Source organism: Leuresthes tenuis, unplaced genomic scaffold, assembly GCF_036924035.1.
Source record: "Leuresthes tenuis unplaced genomic scaffold, fLeuTen1.0.hap1 SCAF_11, whole genome shotgun sequence".
Lineage (NCBI taxonomy): Eukaryota > Metazoa > Chordata > Actinopteri > Atheriniformes > Atherinopsidae > Leuresthes > Leuresthes tenuis.
In genome coordinates, this window is record NW_027325365.1 from 9,012,401 (window position 1) to 9,038,214 (window position 25,814).

At 37.3% G+C, this 25,814-nt stretch overlaps 1 protein-coding gene across 1 annotated transcript in view; it reads left to right on the top strand.

The window, feature by feature from the left end:
* The window catches only part of slit3 (slit homolog 3 (Drosophila)), a 244,166-nt gene that overhangs the window by 195,484 nt on the left and 22,868 nt on the right, over positions 1 to 25,814 (top strand). Inside the window, exons 16-28 of the mRNA XM_072395321.1 lie at positions 2,074 to 2,148; positions 3,454 to 3,597; positions 5,894 to 6,037; positions 8,571 to 8,734; positions 12,528 to 12,660; positions 15,494 to 15,562; positions 15,710 to 15,781; positions 17,505 to 17,576; positions 20,360 to 20,431; positions 20,538 to 20,620; positions 20,739 to 20,819; positions 21,067 to 21,191; positions 24,279 to 24,376. Coding sequence (XP_072251422.1) covers positions 2,074 to 2,148; positions 3,454 to 3,597; positions 5,894 to 6,037; positions 8,571 to 8,734; positions 12,528 to 12,660; positions 15,494 to 15,562; positions 15,710 to 15,781; positions 17,505 to 17,576; positions 20,360 to 20,431; positions 20,538 to 20,620; positions 20,739 to 20,819; positions 21,067 to 21,191; positions 24,279 to 24,376 — 1,332 coding nt within the window. The remainder of the gene's footprint in view (positions 1 to 2,073; positions 2,149 to 3,453; positions 3,598 to 5,893; positions 6,038 to 8,570; positions 8,735 to 12,527; positions 12,661 to 15,493; positions 15,563 to 15,709; positions 15,782 to 17,504; positions 17,577 to 20,359; positions 20,432 to 20,537; positions 20,621 to 20,738; positions 20,820 to 21,066; positions 21,192 to 24,278; positions 24,377 to 25,814) is intronic.

The window sequence follows — 25,814 nt, forward strand, 5'->3', positions numbered from 1 at the left end:
TATACACCGGTTACATACTTCACTTTATACATTGCTTTTATAAACAAAAGGAAACATGGACATGCAAACATATATGGGTTAAATGGTGTAAATTAAAACGAGAAATGCTTGTTTACATGCAAAGACACATAACTGCACCCATGCAATGCACAAACTTTCTGCCTCTGCCTTTCTTTGTGCCGGATCGCTGATGCCACGTTTCATCTCTAGCTCTCAGACCTAAATTCACCTCAGCAGTCTTTTCCATCTCCCTTTCAGTCCCTCAGGAGCCATCATGATGTCTGGTGAAGGGTCTTACACTAGAATACTAAGTAGGCCCAATGGGTCATTCATTTCCTGCAAAAAATGCTGCAAGAGTAACAAATAATAGGCAACAGGATTACTGTAGGTCTTTTAAGATCACTTGACATACTTTTGTTATGTTAGTCAATTTACAAAAAAATACTACTATCTAGATAATTATAAAAAAATACATTCTACACTTCAAATAATATGTAGTTGCTTCTTGTTTGTATGAACTGACTATTATCTTATGTTTGTCAAATAAATCCACCTTTGGTAAAGCTACAGACATCCCTAATTGCTTTGCTTTTTAAAGGAATATTTTCATTACTTTCTATCATTTAATTCAAATTGACAGCTCAATAAAAGATTAAACAAATTTTTGGTATAGAATATAGAACAATTATTCAAACAAGGAACTGTGATGTGGCCTGAAGCAAAGATTTGCCCATTAATGTATAACTGCAAGCAGCTAAAACATGCGAAGAATGGAGAGCTTCTGGTATTATTACCACTGTTGCGATGATGGAGAACAGTTGCAGAGGGAAACCACTGTAACATTAAAGGAGATGCAAGAAGGATGTCACTGTATTACTTGAGGCGGTTAGTTGTACAATGGTGAATTGAGCCTTGACTGCTACTCAAGATAACCATGGCAGAATTCCGCTATCATTAGCTCCCATTTAGTTGGCTTTATTTTGGTGCTGTTTTTTGCGTGGACCTTTGTATCCTCCAATCCTCCGTCCTTTTCTTTCTGTCCATTCCCAGTGTGTTTCCTGTCAGAAACATATACTTCGTCTTTCATGGTTGGTTAGAGGGCACATTGAGGTTTCAACTGTTCTAGACAGTTCTCCGCCCTGTTCCTTAAGAACACAACCAATCGGTGGGTTTCTTAAGGTCACAAACATGCCCACACAGGAACTCACATAGGAACTCACACAGAAACAAGCCGTCAGCCTTGTACCCTAACCTGACTTATCAGGGGAAATCAAGGATGTTTGCCATCCTATATATATATATATATATATATATCTTTCTGTTATTCTTAATGTCTCATTGTCTTACCTATAAAAGTCCTTTAGACGGTTCAGTTTGTAATCAGTCTTGAGAATTATTTGCCCTTGTTAGTTGATACTAAGGGCTGTAGATACTATGTTAAAGAGGCCAGATGTTTTATCTGTCCTCTCTGGGGTTAAAATATGCAAATTGACCCTGCAGTAAAATCAGTGTAATTTGCTCAAATTCACCAAGTTACCTCAGACTATGTAATATATTTTTCACTTTGACTTTATCCAGGTTGATCCATCTTTTTACACCCTGTATCTCATTAGAAAGTGTCCCCTTGAGCTGAACTTTCAGTTTCTCCCGCTACACAGCTTTTGCAAACACATACACAAAGAGCATCCTTTTAGCAGCACCCTTTTAGTACAAATTACCTCAATAAAGCAGATGTCTAGCTTCCTATCTCTCAAACTGTTTTCTCTTGGCTTAGGGCAATGTTGGTATTGATGGCTACATAGAAAAGATTCATTGCTCTTCTTTCCTCCTCTTCTCTCCTTTCCCCAACAAATTTTTATTTCCTCCTCATCCTATTGTTTTGTGCTGCATTATACTTAAACACCCACTATAAGTACTCCTAACTTTCAAGCAGTAGTCCCCTCCTCACTTGCAGATTTTTGCTTTAATTGCGTGTGTGTGTAGTCTAATTGTAAAAAAAGATTTTAAAAAAGTGGTTTGGTTCATGAAAGAATAAACACCTAACTTCCCTTTTTTTTCTTTTCTTCTCTGTAGGCGGTTAAACGACAATGAGATTGCCATCCTGGAGGCAACAGGAAGTTTTAAGAGGCTCCCCAACATAAAAAAGATGTATGTATACTTTTTAAAGACACATCTTTGTAAGAAGATAGATAATATGATAAGATAATGAGAAAAATGTCTCACTCGTTCCTCTGAATGATTAGAGAATTATGCAATGGCAGCATGACAGGAATGAACTAATGACAAAAAATGAAAAGAGGAAGGGGAATTTAAGAAGAATGAAAGAAGAATGGAAAAAGAAGAATAAATTAATGGGGGTAAAATGAAAAATTAAGAGAATAGAAAATGGAAAAACAAAAATGCAGAGAGGATAGGAGTGAATATCAGATACACGAATGAGGGATAGAGGATGAGAAGCTACTGGAGACAAGAGGATTGTAGGGATATGAAGATGGAAAGAGGGGAAAGGTTGGTTAGAGGTATGGAGCGAGCAAATATTAAATGGTAATAGAAGATGGGCCTTCAGTTCAGATTTACAGTCAGTCTCTATCTGCAACCTATACTAGATGTGTGTGTGTGTGTGTGTGTGTGTGTGTGTGTGTGTGTGTGTGTGCGTGTGTGTGTGTGTGTGTGTGTACGTGTGTTTGTCAGAGTGAGATAGAGAAAGACAGAGCAGAGACAAGAGGTTGATTTATTGGGGAGGAAATTGCTAACCATCTAGCAGTGTCACTGACAATATAGATTGGCTTGCACTCATTTCCATTTTCCTTCTCCCAGTTCCTTCCCTCTCTTCTTGATCTTCTGTCCTCAGCTCTCCTCACCTCATGTTTTCCCTCATGTTTGCTTGGCTCTGATACATTTCAAACTGCAATCATTATTTTTTTACTCTTTTTTTTAACTGTCCCTGTTCGTAGTTTCCACCCTTCACCTCACCTTCCATAAAGTTGATAAGGGGAAATATAAAACTTGCTGTGAATAAAGGCCATAGAACTTGTGATGGCTATCATCTCAAGTTATTGTCCCTTTTGCCAAGTCCCCTTTTACTTTTTATTTCTCTCATTGTTTGTGCAAAGAAGACAGATTGTAATCATTTTCATTAATTTGTGACCACTTGTCTCATTTACTTTTATGTGTATGCTTGCTGTGTGCTTTGTGAGTTATGGAGGTGTCTGGCTCTGGTATCAGAACATCTCTCATACAAGACAAGGAAATTAAGATGTAAGAGTGGGGATTGATTGTTGCTATTAAATGAAGAATGTTATCCATGTGTGTTTTTATTTGTGGTTATCTCATTCCTCTGTTAATTTACATGAACATCTTCCTAGGTAATTTTGCATGTGCTGAGAGTAATGCAACACATGCAGAAGAGATCGCTTTTAAATAAAAGTCATCATATTTTTGTCCATCCTACAGCAACTTGAGCAACAACAAGCTGAGAGACATTCGCGAAGGTGCATTTGATGGAGCAGGAGGAGTTTTGGAGCTGCTGCTAACTGGAAACAAGCTAACTGGACTGCAGGGGCGCATGTTCAAAGGCCTCAGTGGTCTGAAAACTCTGTAAGTCTATTATACAGTTGTATGTGTGTGGGTTTATATTACTTATGTTGTGGAAAATACATTAAATCTCATCGTGGGGACACGAGAGAAATTAAATCATAAATGATAGTATGAAGTGTTTTTTTCCTCTCCATTCAATTTTCAACATAGTTTTTCTCTGCATATAAAAGTTCTTCAAAGTTAAAAAGCTTAATGTTCATGCAAAAGTAAATTTTTATGGCTGAAACTCATAGTTGCGATTCCAGACCTTTTCCTCAGTCTTCATCTGTATCTAATACCATTTGATAATGCCTGTCTCATGACTAATGTTACATACCTCAATCATAAAACGAGCAATGCCTTCCTCTGCCATTTTCGACTTATCATCTGACCAATCAGGGCAGATCTTGCCTTTTTAACACGGGGAGCTTCAAGAGACTGTGTCTAAAATGAAACATTTCAAACAATTGGTAATGAGAGGGACTGCAGGAATCTACCATCTGAAAAAGTCAATGTTAAGCACAACGGATTGTAGACCTCTTTTAATATAAACCAGTCCTTCAACTGAAACGATCCTATAAGTACTTTTTTTTTTTTACCCCTTATGGCTCATAACAGCATCCTGTAAAGTACCTCCCCTACAAGCGGCAAAGTTGAAATCTGACTCACTTGAGAGCAGATGTCAATCTCAAGTCTCAAGTCCTCACAAGAAGGAAGAAGTGATGGTTGGATGGAGGAGCTAAGTGCTGCGCTTTTAACCACGGGCCTTTGCATGACGAGAGGTTGAGATCAATAAACGTTTTGTTAAGAACGTAAAGAATGAAACTTTACGAAATTACTTTTGTCATTTCATAGTTGGATTTAGGTAATAATAATAATACATGAAAAAGGTGTGAAAATGATCATGGTTAGATCAAAAATACATTATTTTTGCATTGTGACCATCATTCTCATGTGCACCTTTTTGCTAGCTCTCTCGTTATTTTTTTGGTTGGATACAGAAAATAATATAGAAATCACAACGACTGGGATAAAGTTAGAAAACAATCATGTACAAAACTAAAAAAGATTCCTTTTATAACACTAATGTACAGCCACGTACACTCTTTTGTAATCCTTCACATTCACTTGCTCTCACCACCTCTTGGGGTCGCATATCCTTTAAATTTAATAATTTACCATATGTGACTGCATGAAGGAAGGTCACATGGGCAAGGTTATCTTACATACCACCTAAACAAAATGATGAAGGTGTAATTGCATGTAGACATTTTAAGGATGTGATATAGGGAGTAATGGAAACTTGATCGTCTGTGTCTATTTTATATTTTTTTCTGGGTATTCAGATTCAGATTGTTGATAAAAGTAGAATTATCACAAAAGTTTTCTAAAAGGACTGAAAAGAATTGAGGGATCATATGAAATCCTTAGTCAAGTCTTATAAATGATCATGTAAATAAATGAAATTATAAGGTAATATTGTGTAGCTTAGAAGTTTTGTTTAGTTAGCTTATAGTGTTTCCTGTCTTTGTTTTGTTTTTGATGAAAATGTTCTGTAAATTCTGTGGTGGTTTTGACTCCCATCAGCACTTTACATCAAACAGACTATGACTTGGTGTTACCTCTGACTTACAGTGGACTTTGATAACTTTTTTCTCTCCAGATTGAAAAGTGAGAGCAAAGATTGTTTACTAACTCAATCTGATACTAAGCCTAATTACAGCACATTGTTGTTCCTCTAATTTGGGCACCCAATTAGAGGTTACAGGATAGTCTTCGAAATCATGAACTAATGTTGTGTGTGTATGTCCTGTAATGAGTAGCTAATGCTATCATGTATATATATGCTGGCTAATGACTCTCTAATGATATCATGGCTGTCTCTGTATTATGTTAAGAGGCTCCCTGCTCCAGTAATAGCCTTGCTAACTTGGTTAGAGTGTCCCAGAGATTGCTAATGCTAACTAACTCACTTATGGTCCCACATGACTGCATGTCAAATGCTAATGTCAAATTACAGCATCTGTCATGGTTGTCCGTTGGGGACTGGTTTGGATTTGCTCATGCTCTGTTTCATCTTTCAACCAAAACATTAAAGGTGTTTTTTCATCTTTTTTATATCTTTTTATTCCCTCAAAATATTATTTTTGATTCATTATACAAAGGGTTTCACTGTCAAGGCAATAGCCCTCTAGCTAAATGAATGAATAAGGGTATTGTGCATTCTTTATCAATTGTTTGAATTGACTGAGCATCCTGACAAAAGGTCTAAAGCATGTGATATTATTCACTAGATTTATGCTATTTGTGTTTCCAGCATGCTGCGGAGCAACCAGATCACCTGCATTGACAACAGCACATTCACAGGTCTGAGTTCAGTGCGCCTGTTGTCGCTGTACGACAACAGGATTGCAAGCATCGCCCCAGGAGCTTTCTCCACTCTTCACTCCCTGTCCACCATGTGAGTCTTATCTGTTTGAATCTCTTCCCATCCATCTGTACCTTGATGCATCATCCTTTTATTTTTACCATCTATCAACGTGTGCCACAATGTATTTTTCTCTATTATCAAATTTAGATGCATCTCCCATCTTGTATGTCTCTTCTGTCGCCATGTCTTCTTTCTATGGAAGTTTTTCTCAGCTCAGTACACACAAACTTGCTCACGGCCTAATGTTTGCACACATATTGCTCTCCGGACAGTAATCTCACCACAGATGCTCTCCATCATTATTGACTAGATTGGTATGAATCCCAGGACATTTGTTATCAAAGCTAGATATTTAAGCAAGTGCACAACAGTCACTTGGACACACACAAGTTCTGCAAGCTTTATCCTCTTAAAGATGCACACACCTTCTGTGACAAAGACATACATTTTTGGATGACATGTTCACTTAATTGATGGTTGTGTTTGGTGTGGTGTGAGCGGCTGTAGTGGAGAATGCAGCAAGATTTTATTAGAGTAAACGTGCTGACTAGGGTTCAGTTTCACAAAAAAGTATTTTAGGAAAGTTATGACAAGTATTAACCTGACACATGACATAATTACGAGGTAGTGAGTGAGATGTGAGGCAAAAGTGAATGTGTGTATTTCCCCTGACCACCCAAATGTGAAAGCTGTAAATAATAGATTTTATCATGTCAATAAAACATTACAGGTTGACTCTTACTCATGTTTTCTTAGGAGACTCAAATGCCTTGTCAAGTCAGTGTCTTCACATCCTGACTACTCCCTTCTTTATTTTCCTCCATGCTTCCTTTTGTTCTTGCTCTCTCCATCCAGTTGTGTACCTGTCATCTTTGATTGAGGTTTCGACCTTAATCTTTTGGGAGGAGAAATGGGACACAGGAGAAGGAAAATGGGGATGTAGATATGAGGAATGGATAGATGAACTGTTGCAGAAAGTCGGGTTTGCTCACTGGGGCTGTCGATGATAATACATTTACCTCATTCCTTTAACTTGTCACCACACAGGCTTTTTTCAGCTCTTCATTGGCTTTCGAATTACACGTGATTTGATATCCAAACACCTGCCGATTATCTGGCGTGAAAGAAAGATGGATACTTTTTGTTTCTGAACCCACTGTTCAGTCTTCCACCTTTCCTCCTTTCCTATTTTCTCTTTTCTCACTCAGACTATTTCTACTATCTATTTATGCTCTTAGTGCTTGTTTCCCTGTAGAGTTTGTTCATTTAATTAAAAGATTAACACATTGAAAAGGAAGGAAGGGAATTAGCTTGTGAGGTCAATTCATTACATGGAATTGTGTAAATAGCTCATCCTTATCTGTAACAGCATGCACTATTAATATTGTTGCACATAAACCTGCATTTATTTTTATTAGTGCAGCAGCACAGCAAAAGCCAATGTGCTACTTGCATATCTCTAAACACAACATCAAAGCACCACATCGTTGTGGAAATAAAGCATTTGGCTTTCTACAGTGATATGCAGATTGTTTTAGTGCTTAAACTGGCTTTAATTCTATTGTCAGTGGTAGGTTGTAAAAAGGAGAAGGTTTTATTTTTTCTCATTGTATTTGTTTTTATGTCACCTACTGTATAAGCCTCCCTGACTGTATTTTTTTTTTTGCAGTACATAGTTGATATTTTGAAAAAACTCATCCAACTGTGTTGAATTTAAAACACTGCAGTAATCTGAGAAGAAGTGGTCAGTGGCCATAACAAAAGCAGTTTACCTAACATGGTTTCAGATGTTACAAAGTTAGCAACAAAAGGTCATTTTCAAGATTTCATGATAAATATAATTTTTTTAATTGTATCCAATTTGTTAAAGCTGAACTAATTATACATTTTAATGTAAATTGTTTAATTAATCTGTTTACGTGACACCAGATGTTAGGAGCCCACAGCAGCGTTGACATGAGTACACCGCCTGTCCAGCCTGTGCTGCTGATGGTTGCTTTCACTCTTTTCAGTTTAAATTTGGCTCAACATAAATATTACATGAACTGTGTTTTAAAATAGCAACAAAATGCGAAGAGAGATGAGCAAAAAGGAATAAAATATGAAGATAACCTTTTTTTTCTCTCCTTTACACTTTTTCTTTTACATTCACTATCTCGATTGTACTTTACAAAAAGGAATAAAAATAACACATAACCTTTCCTCCGTTCCTTATTCTTCCTCTTTGTTTTCCATCTAAATTTATTCAAGTGGTCAGAAATCGTTATGTTATTTGGAATTACAAATACAAATAGCATTATCCTCACATTGAATGGCTAATCCCTATGCATTTGCTTCACGTCCTTTCTTGTCAGTTTTTAGTCACAGTCTAACTTTAGTTAATGCAAGTGAATATATATTGGATGCAGAGTGTCTTGATGGATGGCTTCATCACTTTTTTATGACAGTATCTTCAAGAGAGATATTTCAAGTACATCATTTTGCCATTTAGAATTAATTATATTTCAAACATGGCTTTTATGTAACTACAATTCTGTGTCTTTACAACTCATTATTTCCATAGTAACCTTCTATCCAACCCATATGTGTGCGATTGTCATTTGGCCTGGCTGGGTCAGTGGCTGAAGAAGACCAGGGTGGTGAGTGGAAACCCTCGCTGTCAGAAGCCAGCCTTCCTTAAGGAGATCCCCATCCAGGATGTAGCTAGCCCAGATTTCACATGTGACGGTGAGCGTTCCTTTCTCTCTGCCATTACATTAGCTTAAATGTTTGTTCTTTGTATTCCCTTTGGCTCCATAAAAAATAATCTGAAATTAATTGCACATAAAGCCTTACTGAAAGAGTATTGACAGCATAATTCTTAGTGTTAATATTGAGCTACTAAGCTATGGAAGATGTGCAGCAAGCATTGAAAATTACACTTGAGTGTCAGGAAAACAAAAAGGTCATCGCCTTAAACCCAAAACAAATGACACAAGCAGCCTTGTGTCCTGAGCAGATAAGACTGACTAAAATGAGTGAAAGGGAAATTTTCCTTGCATCATGTCAGAATGAATTCTAGGGTACATTTCCTTATGAAAAATGTTTTCACTTGCTAATAATTCCCCTTTGGTTAGACATAAAGGTTGATCAAGTGGGGAACTGAAATAACATCTTAGATTTCTCTTATGAACCTTTGCTGGAAATTTCTGCTGCAGCGACGTCAGAGTTGTTGAACATAAGGTTAACAGAGATCACCCTTTGTTTTATTACAATAGCATCATTGCAATCATCAGGCTAAGTGCCAAAAGATCAAACTTAAAGAAAAATGATTGTTTCCAGCAACTTTATTAATATCACAACCTTACAAGCGCAGATCTAATGGTTTGGAAAAAAAAATGGTCACGACTTTAATTAGCACCTCCAAATATTCATGCCAAGAACTTTCATCATCTCATATCTTTAGCAGCAGATATGCAGATAGTACACACACACACATCCTCTCTGAGGTATTGTAAGAAAACGGTGATCAGTAACCACTGGAAAACGGGAGCCAAAGAGATGTCTTATAACTTCAATGAGTAAGCTTTTGCGTCACTCTCAGCCACATAGGGCCATATTTTCAATGCAGACGGACAGATGCATGTTCCTCCAAAATGCTAACAACACACAGTATTCGGAGATGACACTATGCAACCTAATTTTAATTAAAAAAAACAGGACAAAATGCCAAAATCCATGAATAACAAAGAAGTGCAGGTGAAAAGCTCAGACAACAGCTGCACTGGACAGTCTTTGTTATCTTAAGACTTAGTTTTGCTCCATCACAGAGCAGGTCTTTGTTCATTTTGACTTCTGTCTTTTCCACAGCAGAGAACAGCTAAAGCACCAACAACAGAGCCAAGAACAGCTCATATTGTTCCACATATTTATGAGACTGCTCCCAAGTGGCAGTAAAACGTGCAAATACAAATCTATACACAGACTTTTATTTGCAAAGCACCAGCTGAGAGCATAGGGAGATCTATGTTCAGTCCTTTAGATGACATCAGCTTATGGTTTTGACACTGACATTACTGTTACCATAGCAATGCGTGCGAAGACTATAGGAACTTAGATCATGACCTTAGCTGCCAACATTAATGCCATTGACAAGGTTTGGTCACGCTCTCCTTGCTATTACATTTGTCTTTGCACCCCCTAACTATCCTGCTTTGAATACTTTTTGCTCTCTTTCTGTCTCACTCTGCCCACTTCACCTCAGTTTTTTTTTTTTATTCATTACACTTTTTTAATTTCCTGTAGCTGTGCTGCAACCATTTACTGAAAATGAGTTTGGAAAGTAGTTAACTGAGTTGGTACAAGTAAGGAAACTCTAAGATGATATCAGACCTTAATAGTCATTCCTGCATATTGCACACACACACATACACACAAATCTACTTTAAGACTCATTCAACTACTCAAACATTGAATTCAAACAGTTTTAAACATGCTCAAGCCCTTAGACTAAAGCCTTTGCAATCTTTACAATGCTCACAAATGTCACGTTTGCTTATTCTAATAAAATATAAAGTGATGAATGCTTTCTAAATCACTGGCATAATCTACATTGCAGAAAATCTTGTATTAAAATTGTATGTTATCATATTTTGTTTTACCTTTTATGGCACACTATGCTTGGATTGTGAAAATCAAATAACTAGATCATCAGCAACATGAAATCGATTGTTCTTTGGCTCAAAGCCCATTGGTTCTCAAAGCCTTCGTGATATCCTGCTGACACCCAAACAGACAAACTATCCAACATAACCTCTTGGTGAAGCTTAAGTATCCTCACTCTGAGGGTGTAAATCTTAAACTGGTGCTCCAAAGAATAGAAGCGAGGAGAAACACACATACCAATACACACACATATGGTCTCATGTCCAGTCTATTTATAGTTGAGTAAAATGGCTGTTAAGGTGCCCAGGGGCGACTGGGGGAAAGGTAAAGTTAATTGAATTTGTGAGAGGATATTTAGTGCACATTTAGATGTTAGTTCAATTAGCCAAGTGTAGAATGAGTCAGCCCCCAGCTACACCTCCCTGTGGACTCACAAGCTACACACGGAAGATTAGACACGTACATTTACACATGCATACACGACTCGACATACAGGCACCCATGTATTCAATATGTAGACATTAGCCCACTTATAAAACTACAAAGTAGATGACAAAATGGCCTTTGAACAGGCAAGGAGCTGCTAAAAAAAAAAAAAAACTAAAGTGAACCAAACTCAGCATGTGCGACACTTAGACACATACAATAAATCAACAGATGGCGGCTTACTGAATGCAGGTACTAACGCACAACAGTTTTCACATATATGAATATGAAATTTTTACTGTTCTCTTTAAGGTACACACATGTACACAGACTCAAATTGCAGTTGTGTTATGATTGACTTTGTGTCCAGTCTTCATTATCCTTCATTATGGTTTTAACTTGGCTTGTTTTACATTTGGGACTGCAGCTTCAACCACTTACATTCTGAATTGCTAAATTAAAGTTGTATGTGTTTGTGTGTGCATGTCAGTTAAGTAAATGGAAGCCAAGAGAAACACTCAATTCTTGTCTCTGATCCTTCTTATCACTGAGTGTTAGAGTAATTCCAGTCTTTCAGATGTTTATGTTTGTGAAGGGTTGCTGCATATCCTGAACTTTCAGACAAGTCTACCATTTTTTACAGCAATACTAAAAATCACTACCTTTTCACAAAGTCACACATAAAGTCCTCTTAGTCAGCAGATACATGAGCATGAATGTGCAAAATCTGCATTGCGATTTCAAAAAGATTTTGTCTGATGATACATTTATTCATAACAGCATTCAAAATATGGTCAATGCACCTGGCCTGGAATGGCCTGGAAATTTATTCCAGACATTTGCTGGCTACACCAGCAGAAACATTCGTTTGTTGCTCTTAGGTGTTAAGTAAAAGTAAAAAGATTATAAGCAGTTGGCTTCCAGATTGCCTTTTAGTTATTTTGCTACTTAAAGCGAAATTGTGAAATCACTCAAACACCATGGACATGTGTGTACTGAAGGACGAACACTTCTAGGTATTACCATACAATGCAGGTAGTGATTACAACTTCCTACAGATAATGTATCCAGTTTTATATTGTAGCTATAATTATGATAATTATGAGTTTTTAAAGTTACTGCAGGCTCTCCCTAGAGCAATTACTTTTTTGTTGTTTTTTTCTCAATCATATGAGGGTGTTAAGAAACACTGACCTGTTTGTGGCTCCCAAGGCAAATGTTGAAAATATCAATGCACCTACTTTTAGCAGCCTCAGGTAATTTGATATGGATAATAAAGCACAGTTAAAAAGTGCTGACCATAGAGTTTAATTAAATAGCCAAGTGCCACATTAATAGTTTGAGCGTTTATCTCTATTTATGCCTTTTTCTCTCTTTCTCTGTTTTTATCCCTCTCTTCTGTCTCTTCTTTTTTCCTTGTATTCTTCCACTCGCACTTTTCACTCTTCAGTTGCTGAGGATAATGGTTGTCTTCCTGCATCTGGTTGTCCTGATGTCTGCACGTGCTCAGATGGTGTTGTGCGATGCAGCAACAGAGGGCTCCACTCTCTGCCCAAAGGCATTCCCAAGGACACCACCGAGCTGTGAGTCAGACACGCACACGCTGCAACCCATACACACTGACCCACATAGAAGGTTAACTCAAACACACGAGTATGTGTTCAAAACAGAGAAAAAATATGAACCTACCAGCGGGCACATCAACACAAGCAAAAATGTACTTTGTCATTGCATACTGTCCGATAACACGTGAAGCCACAACACACGCTCACATAAACATAGAAAATCCCACTTTGATGCAGTGCAATATTGATGCTTCACTTTATCCTCTGCTGCTTCAGGAAGTAGCAAATAATTTATTGAACCCACACACGCAGAAAACGGTACCGAATGGGTTTATTGTCAAGCGAGTGCCCTGGTTCTTTAGTGTTTATGTTTGTTTGGATGTAAAATCAGCACATGTGAACATATTCTCTCAGAATACTTAACGGTTGAGGGCAATAGTAGCAGTGTACTCGGGGTAGTTTAATGAAAAAAATTATTAATTGCTTTTGAAAATCTTCAGGGTGTTATTAACCTTTCTTATTCGTTCCCCCTTTAGACTGTAGAGCACTGGATCTCAGACTTTTCAAGCAACTTTTTATACACCAGCCAACTAGCATGTTCAAACCCACAATCACAATGGCTGATGTTATAATACCAAAGATATTTATTTAAAAAAAGCTAAGGGTAGATTGACACATCTTTCTTGTATCCATTACATGTAATTGAAAAAAATGTCTTTAATCATTTGCTTTCTTAACAATTCCGTGTATATTCCAGCTTCTGCAATTTGTAAATTGCTTAGTATTTTTCAGTTTGCAGGAGACTTTGCAATTAAGAAAGACCAGTAAAAGGAAATGTCTATGATACTAATTGTTAGAATTGATGTGGTATAAGATAAGGGTAAAACAATGTTAATCAAGATTAGGAAATTTACAAAATATTAGAGACTAAATCTTTAACAGTAAATGTGAATTATTGGACTTCCATGCACAGTTGCACAAACAACCACATGCACACACACAAACACATGCAGAAATCTCCCTAGCTGGGAAATAGGTCTGTTCTACAGGGTCAATAGCAGTGATTAGGTATTGATTAGGCTGAAGAAGACACTCCATCATGCTGTCTACATGACCTACTTATGACCTGAAAGTGAGCAGAGAGGCCATTAGATCATAAAGTATGGGTGCATCTGTGTGTGCTGTAGTGTGATGATTTGTTTTCTTACAGTTTGTCTAACAAAATTCTACAAAGACAAGAAGGTGAATACTGTATGCAGGTTGAAAACATTGTTAGCTTTTGTCTTTGCTGAAACAAAATTAAAATTTTTGGAGAGACTGAAACTTTTTTGGTGAGGCTGCAGAGCTGTCTGGTGATACTGATAGAAGACATTTTATTGGTTGGCCGTGAGATAGGAATGAGCTGTTGTTGTGCAGCCATGAAAGGTTACTTAGAGGGAATGATATCATTAAATTATGGACACTGGTAAGTATTACAGCATGTACGCTATGTTTACACCATGTAAAATGTAAATAAAGACAGAATGCAATGATTTGCAAATAGCAAAAAACAATATTTTATTCATAATAGAACATAGAAAACATCAAATGTTGAAAGTGAGACATTTTACTATTTTGTGAAAAATATTAGCTCAGTTTGAATTTGATCACAGTGACATGTTGACAAGTGGTTCTAATAGAAACAGCTGGACTAAACATGTAAGTTATTGGCTTGATTTTTAAAAGGTCAGTAACTTAATTGAACATAAGTAAAGATGGGTAGAGCTTCAGTAATATGAAAAGAAACTGGCTACAAACTGTTTATCAATGTCCAAAATATATTCCTCAGCATAAATTTGTGAAGACTTTCCATCATCAACAGTCGAATTGTTAAAGAAGGGGGGGATTTTACACAGTGGTAAACATGGCCCTGTCCCTGCTTTTGCTTCCATCAAATTCAAGATTGGCTAATATTTTTCATGAAATGATAAAATGTCTCAGTTTGAATGCTTAAAATGGTTTCTGTGCTCTATTATGAATAAAATATGGGTATATGAGATTTAGTAGTCATTGCATTCTATTTTCATTTACACTTTACTTGGCTTACAAACCTTTTTGGAACAGGAAGTTGTAATATGTGATTTTGAGATATGGCTATAGGGCTATAATTACTCATTAAGTATGGAAAAAAAGTGTTCATTGTCTTTTCAGTTGCATTTTTTAGATTAATTATAAGGATGTCCTGCCATATCAGTAGTGTCTGAATGTCCTTTTTAGTTATGCATGGGATTTCACATTAGATTTAATTGTCATCAGACGTGCATATGAGTCAAAGACTGATACCACCCATGCCAGTGCTTTACATAAGGCAATACAGGAACATAAATATATATTCTCATCAACCTCTACAAACCATACTTTGGTTAAAAAAATGTACAGTGCAACTTACCAGAGTCACGTGGTGCCTCCCCTTGGACCCATGCTAAGTGTTCTTGAGTAAACCAATTAATCATAGGTGAATAGGTGAATGAAAAACATTCTAAAATACTGCAATAAAGGTAGCTATGAAGGTACACAAAACTAGTTGCCTCCTGGAGCAAGACATAAACAAAACAAACAAGAAAGATGAAGTTAAGAAAGTTGTATATCCTTCTCTAACTTCCCAAAAAAATATTCATTTGACTTTGTATGAAATCCTGTAACACAAAAATCTACCCTGTTCCTCTTGTCTGCCTTTCATCTCTTTTGCCTCCCACAGTTTTATGATACAAGTTTTCAAACCACAATATGTTATAGTGACATTTATTCCTATAAGGCCTATATCTGTGCATTCACACAACATACTAACTTAACGTTGCATGTTTCCTTGCAGTTACCTGGAGGGTAATATGCTGACATCTGTGCCCAAGGAGCTGGCAGCCCTGAAGCAGCTGTCACTGGTGTATGTACCTCTCACATAACCTTGAACCGAATTCACACATGCCAATTTTTTTTTTTGCAGTTTACAAAGGTTGTAGGCATTGTTGTATGCATTATGTTCTGATTCCATTTCTCTGTGTGCATTTATTGTCTATTTGTATCTACATAGGGACCTGAGTAACAACAGTATCAGCACAGTGGCACCATACACCTTCAGCAACATGACTCAACTATCCACACTGTAAGTACTAACAAAAAGTCCTGGTTATATAGAGACATACATTGGAATGTTGAAGAGTTTGGGGAAAGACCTAAATGCAGGCAGACACAAGAGGCAGTAAATGAGGAAATAACGAGTCTTTAATGAACATACTAGATTAACAGAGGATGCTGCAGAGCAGGGAATAAAAGAGTCCTAAGATAAATCCAAAACACAAATCCAATTAAAAAGAAAAAACAAAATTAACAAAGGAAACCAAGAGGAAAAATACTGAGAGCACTAATGATAAAGGCAAGACAGTAGTGTAGCAATCGGAAAACTATGACCAAGTAACAAAACCAGTTAGCAAAACTAAACAGAATCACAAGGAAACATGCTCTTACAAAGTATATCAGAAAGCAGGGCTTACTAGAAATGTATGTATGAGAAATACAGCAAAGCAGGAGCTTTACCAAAAAATACAGTATTGAGACCAACCTGGAAAAAAAAGAAAAATCTAATTTTGACTAAGGATAAAATCAACCTTAAAATCAAGAGGAAAAGAAGAACAGAATACCCAACATGGAATTCCAAAAAAACAAGAATAACACTAAAACAAAAAAACATTAACATTTCAACACTCCTGTCCCTATTTTCGTTTTCTCTTGTCATGTTTCACATATCTGACATGTTGTTTTTTTCCTTTTTTCTAATCCTAACTTATTTCCTAGGAAACTGCTCTCTCTCGTTGACTAACCTGTTGAGTTACATTCTGATTTAGCTGCTTTCCTCACTCAGTTCTCCTCTTTAATTCTCTGTTTTTACTGCCATTTGGTCTTATATAAAATTGGCTCGATTCATGTAATTTTTGTCTGTTTTTTAACTTTAGGCCTTGGTGGCATATTGCATGGTATCAACTTTCTGGATTTTGCATGTCTAGACAAAGTAGCACGTTTCTTCTATTTTAGCGCTACCCTGTTTCATATTTCTTATAGCTGCACCGATTTATGCTTGCGGATTACACAATGCAACCACAGATTTTTGTCAGGACACAGATAGCATCACTGGAACATTTTCTGTGTTAAATGCGTTGCCTAAATATACTTTGCTGAGAATTTAAGCTGGAGGTAGAGAAGTGCGTTTCATTTTCCATCAGATTTTCCAATGTTCTCTACTGAGCTGTAAGGCTCATTTTTCAAATTTCTACACCACTTGAACCTGAAGGATCAGAGAGATTTTCTTAGGTATCTTGAGAATCAGCAATTATGATTAGAGGTTACTTCACTGAGCGTCTTGTGGGTAACCAATGATCCTACCTACTATTTTATGAAACATATCAATCAAGCTTTAAATCATTATCAGGCTCCATGATTTGTTGCTTCAGCTTAATGTTAACAGCATTCTTAAATGGTTGCTGTCATTATTTGACAAAGATCAGAATTCTGTATTTAAACTGGTGTTTCCTTCCCTGTCAGTTTAGTTTAATTTTCACTTAATTTTAACTAAATGAGAAAAATTTGTCAGTGTTGTGGGAATTTAACTATATAAAAACTTCAGCTTTGCCCTTGCTGGTTCTGTTTTGTACACGTCCACATGATTGTTTTCAACCTTATTGGAAATTTGCTTTTTAATTTCCCCATTGTCTAATCTACAGAATCTACAGGTTCTGTAGGTCTTTTGTAAGACCAAATGTTTTGTGTTTTCCTATTTATCTTTCCTCTCCTTTGCGTGTGTTATTTAGTCCCATTGTGTCCTTGTCTTTCAGAATCCTGAGCTATAACCAGATTCGCTGCATCCCAGTCCATGCCTTCGATGGGCTCAAGTCCCTACGCCTGCTGTGAGTAGCACGCCTCATCCTCAAGTGCCGCAGTGGATTCAATATTCAGCACTCCCTTTTTGGTGGCTATATTACTGAGCTAAATCAAGGTTTAATCACTTCCCTGATTTCCAGCCAAGTGGCATGTTAAAACCCAGTCACATTCAACCAGTCGTTGTTGTTGCAGGGTACTAAAAGAGATGAAAGTGTCAACCTCTCATTTCTTAAATACTCCCTCTCTATCTGCATGCTCTGGAATTTCTCTCCTGCTGCGTGTTTCTGTCCATCCATCCTCTCCTCCTTTTCTCTCCCTCCGCCCAGTGCTGTGTTTGATGGATCAACTTTCAGCCTCTGTCTTTCTCAGTCATCCATTTGGTTGTCCACCCTCTGTCTCGAAAACCCTCATGCATGCGCACACACAATGTGCATGTGAATATTGCTGTCTGACCACTCCCTCATAAACAAACAGCTGCACACACATAAAACTGAACATATGCTAAACTTATATGTGGTACACAAAACTTGGAGCACATACAGATTTCCACCTTCATTGCTCAGTAATAGCAGACTTTACTGATTCTCTTATATGTCCCATCATTAAAAAAATTTCAACTGGCAAATTACCAGTACGTGTTGTGGACAACATACTCCACAACATTTCTCTACAACATAGACATGAAATATTTTCAATGGGATACAGCTGCGGACTAATCAATATACGCAAGGCAAGTTACTCATGGTTGAGCAAGGTTCTGCCAATGCAGCATCAGATATCTGCGCTATGACAGCCAGAAAGGAGGAAAGTATGTTGGGCTGCATTCTTACTGCAGATATGGGTGTTGGTGGTGGAAAAGCTGTCACTGAGTGTTAATGGTGCGTGGTGATGTGGTGGTTAGCAGTGTTTCCTCTCAGCAAGAAGGGTCTTGGTTCGTGTCTTGGGCTTTTCTGTGAGGGGTTTGCATGGTCTCCTCCCTTACATGTGTGGTTTTTCTCCAGATACTCTCCAGGCTTTCTGTCACAGTCCAAAACAAATATGCATGTTAGCCTTGATCACATTATTTTACTTGTCTTCAGCTGTTGAATGTCTGAATTTGCTTTACACAGATTTTATCTTTGATAGTTGGTATATTGAACTGATCTCTGACAAAGACTGATGTAACTTTGTGTAGTGAGGTGAGACATCATGCATTGTCAAAAATAAAAAATGGTCACTGGGTACATAAGATCATCGTTACCATCACTAAACAGGTTGAGTTACCCAAATAACAGGATAGACCACATGGGTTCTCATATTTACCTCTGAGATTTACCACTACTTAAAAATGATGAAGTTTATGGAATTTCTTTATTGATGAATAAACATAATGATATTTTTTTTTTAAACTAAAGACCTCAGCACGCATTGCAGCACAATCTGAGAATAGAGGCTTTAAGAAGAAAGCAGCTTTGGCAACCATTGTTTATGGAAAGCTAAACATGCCTGTGTCCCACACTGTGAGATGGCAGCTTTGGCCTTTTCTCTGAAAACTGATTATCTCTTACGAGGCTTTAACCTTGCTGAAGTTTAGTGTTGACTTTTTTTTTATTCTTCCCTTCTTTCATCCTTTCATTTTAGCACATGTTGCCGTGGGGACTGGTCTCTTTCTGCCCCTGCATAGCAACTGGTTGCCAGGCAGTCATCACTGTCACTTCCTCATTACCCACAACCCCCTCTGGGCCAGTCTTGTGCAGGGGCTGTTAGACCATACATAGATGCACAATACACACTCGTGCGCATAAACATTTAAAGACATTAAGGACTGACACGAACACATATTTGTGAGAATAGAAAACAAACTCAAATCTGCACACAAACATTTGTATTCACTCTCATAAGAACTTTAATGCACACACTGCAGACACACACACACACATGCTTGAAGTGTTCCAATAGTGGTGGTTTGATAGCTGTCCCCTGCCACATCCCTTCAGTCTAATGGAATGAGAACTCGTATCCAGGCAGCACACTCAAATGGATAGACACAACAGACACACACACACACACACACACACACAGAGTCCTCTGTGACAAAAGTTTCAGAATCAGTAACACATCGACACAATCAAGCACATGAAATTAAAAGGACGCCCACACACTAATAAACATCTCAACTTTCCGTTATTATTGACACAAAGTTTGTTCATTTACACATACACTCTCCACACTCTTCTAAATCACCATATGAGACAATTTTCTATTCCATAAGCTATTGGCCAACAATGAAAATAGACTTTTGTGTTTATTTTACATTTTACTTCATACATTTTTAATTTATTTTCCATTATTGAGATGGACTGATTGTGTGTCTCCAGCAAGGAACCACAAATACATCTAAATAATTTAGCATGCAGCTGGTCAGGGTTACACTGGTGTATTAGTTTGTTCCAAACTAAGTATTGAGTAGCTTTCCATAACTTCAAAGCTTAAAGAAAAATATCTTTGAAGTGATGGATATAATACAGTAGGTGCAACTTCAAGATCTGGATCAAAATGTCAGCCTAAGTGCATATTAATGAAAGTGAAGTGGCAGCATTATTAATGTGAAGTGTGTAGGTAAGACACAGCAATGATAAGTAGACTGTATTACATCCCCCTCTTGCTGCAAAACGTGTGATTATGGAAATGCAAGTATTTGATTAAAATAATTAACTATACAAAGAACATAATCAGTGAGTCAGAAAGCAACTTTTTAAATGTGTAAAATGGTCACTGTTGTGATTAATATTCATGTACTCTCTTGTTCTGTGTTTTTTCATTTTTTCAGGACTCTCCATGGTAATAACCTGTCAACTGTCCCTGAAGGAGCTTTCAACCATCTCACCTCTCTTTCCCACCTGTAAGTGAAGCCCTATTTTCCAGTTATCCATACTGTATGGGGTCTTTTGCAAATATGTATCTAAGAAGTAAATCCATTTTTTTCTATTTCCCATAATTGTGCACAGGGCTCTTGGTGCCAACCCTTTGTACTGTAACTGTGACTTACGCTGGCTCTCTCAGTGGGTCAAGGCTGGCTTTAAAGAGCCTGGTAAGAAATCAATATGCTATTTGAGTACTTGTAACCTGAATTTGGTGTCATCATTTACAAAACCTGATATTACATGTGAGAGAAATGGCAGATAAAAGCTGATAAACCATGATCTTAGGCATTGCTCGTTGTACTGGACCTCCTGACATGGCTGACAGACTACTGCTCACAACACCACTCAACAGATTTCAGTGTAAAGGTAAGTACACTCCTCTCTTTTCCTCTTTTCTTTTCTTAATAGGACCTCCCAGATTAAAGGATCTCAGTTTGGCCAACATGATATTGTAGGTGGATTTATTAACTACTGTTTCCTCTCCTATCCTTTAAATTAAGCGTGGGAATGCTTTTAGCACAGTGTGACTGAATATGTTTCTTATTATTATCTCCTCCCCTTTATCCCATTTTGTTTCTACTTTTTTGAATCATGCTTCCTCTATAATACATAGGTCCAGTGGACATCAGCCTGATGTCAAAGTGCGCCCCCTGCTTGGCAGCCCCCTGCCGGAACAATGGCACCTGTGTCTCTGATTCTGCTGGATCATATCACTGCACCTGTCCATACGGATTCAAGGTGAGACTCAAAACAGCTGCAGATCAAAACGCATTCGGAGAGAAGACAGAATTTTTAATGCATCACTGCATTTCCATCACAGGGACCTTTTCCAGGAACCGAGGTCTTTTAGGGGGTTCATTCCTTTGTCTTGGCCCCTCCATTTCGATCACTAGAACCAGGGACTAAAAAGAGTATTCTCTGCATTTTTTTCCGCCTTCCACTCTCAGTCATCTCAGGTTTAACGTCCATACAAGTTTGTAAAATCTGCCAACTTTAGTTTGTGTTGCAGAAATTGTTGTTATTTGGAAACACAACATTACAAACCCAGACATTCATTTTAGGAGCTCTAGAATGAATGAGGTGAGTGTAAATTCATTCAAAATGTGAGACAGCTCCAACTGTGACAAGAGAGCAGTGAAATCAGATCAGTAAAATATTATCCTGTGACCTTTTTAAAACAGTTATGCTCTAAAACACAAATAACAACACCCAAACCCCACAGCAATGTGTAACATGGACAGATTTTGAGTTAATACAGCTGAAGCTGATTTCCTTGTTTTACTACAGGCTCAGTGTGACAACATTGAAACTCCCATGAGTACTGAGAGGGTGGAGCGACACGCTTCAGCGGCTTTATTTGCCTAATACACCCTGACCCTTAAAGCTCAGTGTCAATGCAACAGACCCATGGCTGAGACAGTCTTTTAGCTCCTGGAAAAAAGCCCATGTGTTTTTAACTTTTGGAAGCTGTTTATTGAAATGCTCCAACTGATGTATTCCTGTCATAGATCTTGGTTTTTAAGATTATCAGCTCAACTGTCATGTGTGATGTTTCTTGAGAGCATTCCTCAATTTGCTTCATGGAGTTGAAAATATACGTCAACATTCCTAGATTCTGTAGTAATTGAAATCCAGACAGTTCTAGTGCCATAAGGTCTGAGTTCCTAGTACCAGCCACCAACACTGTTATTTAACTGACCGTCATGTAGTGTTTATCAAAGCTCTTGAATGGAGTCTATCAGACATAGCAGAAACAAAAAAATGCTTTGCTGGAATCAATTTATTGTGTTAAAGGTATCGTAGATGGATGGGCACGTTGCCTAAGCCTGTGGTATTAGTGGCTTTATCAGACCTAACTTCAGCCTGTATGCATAATGTATCTGTCTGTCTATCAATAGAAAAATGAGGACTGCAGCTGTCTGAACTGGAAGTACTAACTGATTAAATTGATTATTAATGAATATGAGTGTGTGCACCACAATACTGTGCAATTCAGAATACTTTCAAGCATTATGTCATGAGGAATCTTCATAACTTGGGATATAAACTATATAAAAGATAGACAAACCTTGTGTCTTAAAAGTGAAGCCTTGACAGAAGTGCTTTGAATATGAAATCTTTAATCGTCAGCAGGGGGCTTATGCTCTCAGTTACTACTTTCTACTACCTTTTTTCTGTTTTTCAACTCTAGAGTAAACTAGAGACAAACAGGAAAAGGGTTCAACCTGTGATTGACAAGTTGCTTCCATATGGGCCCACATGATGCCCTGAGGTTCTCAGATCTTCTACTCCTTTTGTCTGTTATCGGTTAACTAAGATGTGGGCTTTAAAATGATAGGCAGTAAACCAATGACATCACAATGACTTTGTTTATCTATAAATACAGTCTGAATGAAAACCTCCTAAGTGCCTGACACTTTTGCTCAGTGCCTTATGTGTACACATCGGATTACCCTGTAGTTGATTCCATATGTGTACAAAGATCCTTTGGTTCAAGGCTCTGAAGAAGATTTTGTGTACCTGTGCCTGTGCCTGTGTGCTTCTTTCAAGGTCTTTAAAAATACTCTTTAGATCTCATGTGAACATACACCTCACAACCTTTTGGCTTTTACATGAGAACAAAGCCTCAGAATTGCTTTTAATTAAAACATCACTTGCCAAGGTCACAGACTGGGAAGCACAGTGACTACTAGTGTGTGTGTGTGTGTGTGTGCGTATGTACATGCCTGCCTATGTTTTTCATTCTGTGTTGAGGTCCGCTGAGACAAAGTTAATTAAAATGTGTTAGAGGAATCAAATAAGGAAGCAGCAAAGGACAAAAGACAGAGGGAGAAGTAGGAAGAGAGAAGGTAGACAAGGAGGAGTGCCGGAAATGTAACTATAAGAGAAAGTGAGGCAGACGGAGACCTGGAAGTAGAAGAAAAGGCAGTGTGGAAGTGAGAGAGAGAGAAAAAAGCGAAAAGAAAGGAGCAGCAAGGAAAAGGAAGAAACAATGAAAGAGAACTTAAACAAAATATAAACAAAATGCCTGATTTAAAATAAGAAAGAAGAGAAATAATGAAGATGGGTGGAGGGCGAAAACAAGAATTAACATCTTCTTTTTGATCAGAGGAAGTGGGAGAGATGGGAGCCAAAGTTAGTTTGAAATTGAAATTATGGCCACGGGTGGATGTGGAGAGGGACTGTATGTGAGTCTGTATACAATAATATATGATACAGCTCTTAGCAAAAGCTGTTTTTTTCAGACAACAGAAATGTTGGTGGTGAAGACAGCAAAGAGGCTCAATTTTGTATGTTTATGTGGTGTATGAATGCATGTACATTTGTGATGCTGTGTAGATTTGTTTAAGCTAGCGGAAGAAAAAAGAAATTAGAAGAAAGAAATTTCATTGTAATATCTTCAGGTCAGAATTTAAAAAATATATGCATTTGACCCTTTATGACTCTGTAAGCAATTTTTTATCTTTAAATAGTTTAAAAATTAATATAAACTATAAGAATTTCAACTCAAAGCAATGAAGGAAAAGATCTACTTTGTTTTAAATTTTCACTCTTATCAGTGTATTTTCTCACAACAGGTCTGTCAGAATCAAAATCCTGATTAATCACATGTGAATAAATCAATGGTTGCAAACATCAGGGAGTTTAGCCAGATTCTCTGCCAGGACTGTAACTGTGGTGTGGAAGGGAATGTGTAAAAACAGTGAAGCAGTGTGAAAGCAATCTTGGGTGAAATCTGTATTTGTTTGAATAGAAGCGGAAGAGAAGTGTCTAATATTCAATTGTGAATGTCTTTGCCTGGCCTTGTCCTCTCCTGTCCTCCAGGGCCAAGACTGTGAGATTCCCATCAACGCCTGTATAAGCTTCCCTTGCTCTAACGGAGGAACCTGCCACATTCAGCCTGGCCATGAAGACCATTTTAGGTACAGGGATGTTTTATTTATAACCAACATGTCACATAAACTTCTGGTTTTTTATCAAATGTATGTCAGTAAGAAATAATTGCATATTTGTGTGTAATTTCCAATTTATAGATCCTTTTTCCATTTTAAATTTGTAAGAAGACTTAGCTTTTGCTATTCAAAGTACTTGGGAATCCTTTTTTATTTGTGAACCTCATCCTGTTTTCTCATCTAAAAGGAACATTTACTTTACTTGGCTTACAGAAGTATCGACAGTGTGATTAGAGTGGATAGTCTTGCTTCACTGAACAATGCATTACCCCAGTTAAAAACTTAATTTGACCCTATGATGTGCTTTCCTGCCTCCGTGTGTGTTGTAACGTGGGGGTCTAGACAGTAAGAGGGTAGAGGGGAAAAGAAGAAATCCCCTTTTAGGTTGCTCATTAAGTATTTAAGCTTTTTCACTTTCCCCTAAACCCCTCCTTAAGATTCTTTAATCTTCTGTCATTGTTCATGTTAATGTTTTCATTTGTAGACATTGAACAAACAATGTGGAGAAGGTTTGCTTGTCTTTAAATTATATTTTATATTTTTAAACTAAAACAGTAAAATTGCAGGACTGAATGAATCTTTACATGACATTTTTTCTTCAATGTTGCGAGGTTAACCAAATTGATATGATTACATGTGTGCTTATATTTAATCTTTAGACCAGGACATTTTTGTTATTTAAGATTTTAATGGTATAAATCCATACGATTCACCAACGTTCACATGAATTGAGCACAAGGAAAAGGCTAGCTATTTTCCAGGACAGTCTCTGTTTCACATTCTCACAGTTTCTCACATTCACACATGGGAGCTGCCTAACACAATAGCAGTGTTTGACTCCTAGCTGCAGAGCAGCTTCACTGGAAACATCAGGGGTCAAGAGCCTCGTTTCACAGCATAACTTCTCCCAGCTCATCCAGGATTTCAAACTTGTTTTTCAGCTCTGGCTTACTTAAATACTCTAAAACTTAAATGTGTTTAACTGCCAATCATATCGTATATAATCCCATGAGTGTCAAGGTTACATTTGTACAAAGACTTGAATCTTTAAGACTTTAAAACTTAAGTGGGAACAGACCACAAACCAAAAACAATTCAAATGTTCAACAATTATTAGAAAATGAGATAAATAGACCATGGTTAAAAAGACATGCATTGGTGCATTTTTGACAAAATATTTTTGCCATTAGATTAAACCAAACCACATCGAAAAAACAATTTGTATTCTTTAAAAGTCTACTAAGAGCCAGGGAGACAGCCTTACCAGTTGAATTTAATTTATTTAAAAGAAATCAATCAAATTCAGCCCCCCTGTTTCCCATATATACAATATGTGAATGTGCCTGTCTGGGTAATTAGGGTCGTTGTAAAGAGTCCCTTTGTCTAAGGTTTCTGACAAACAGCATTT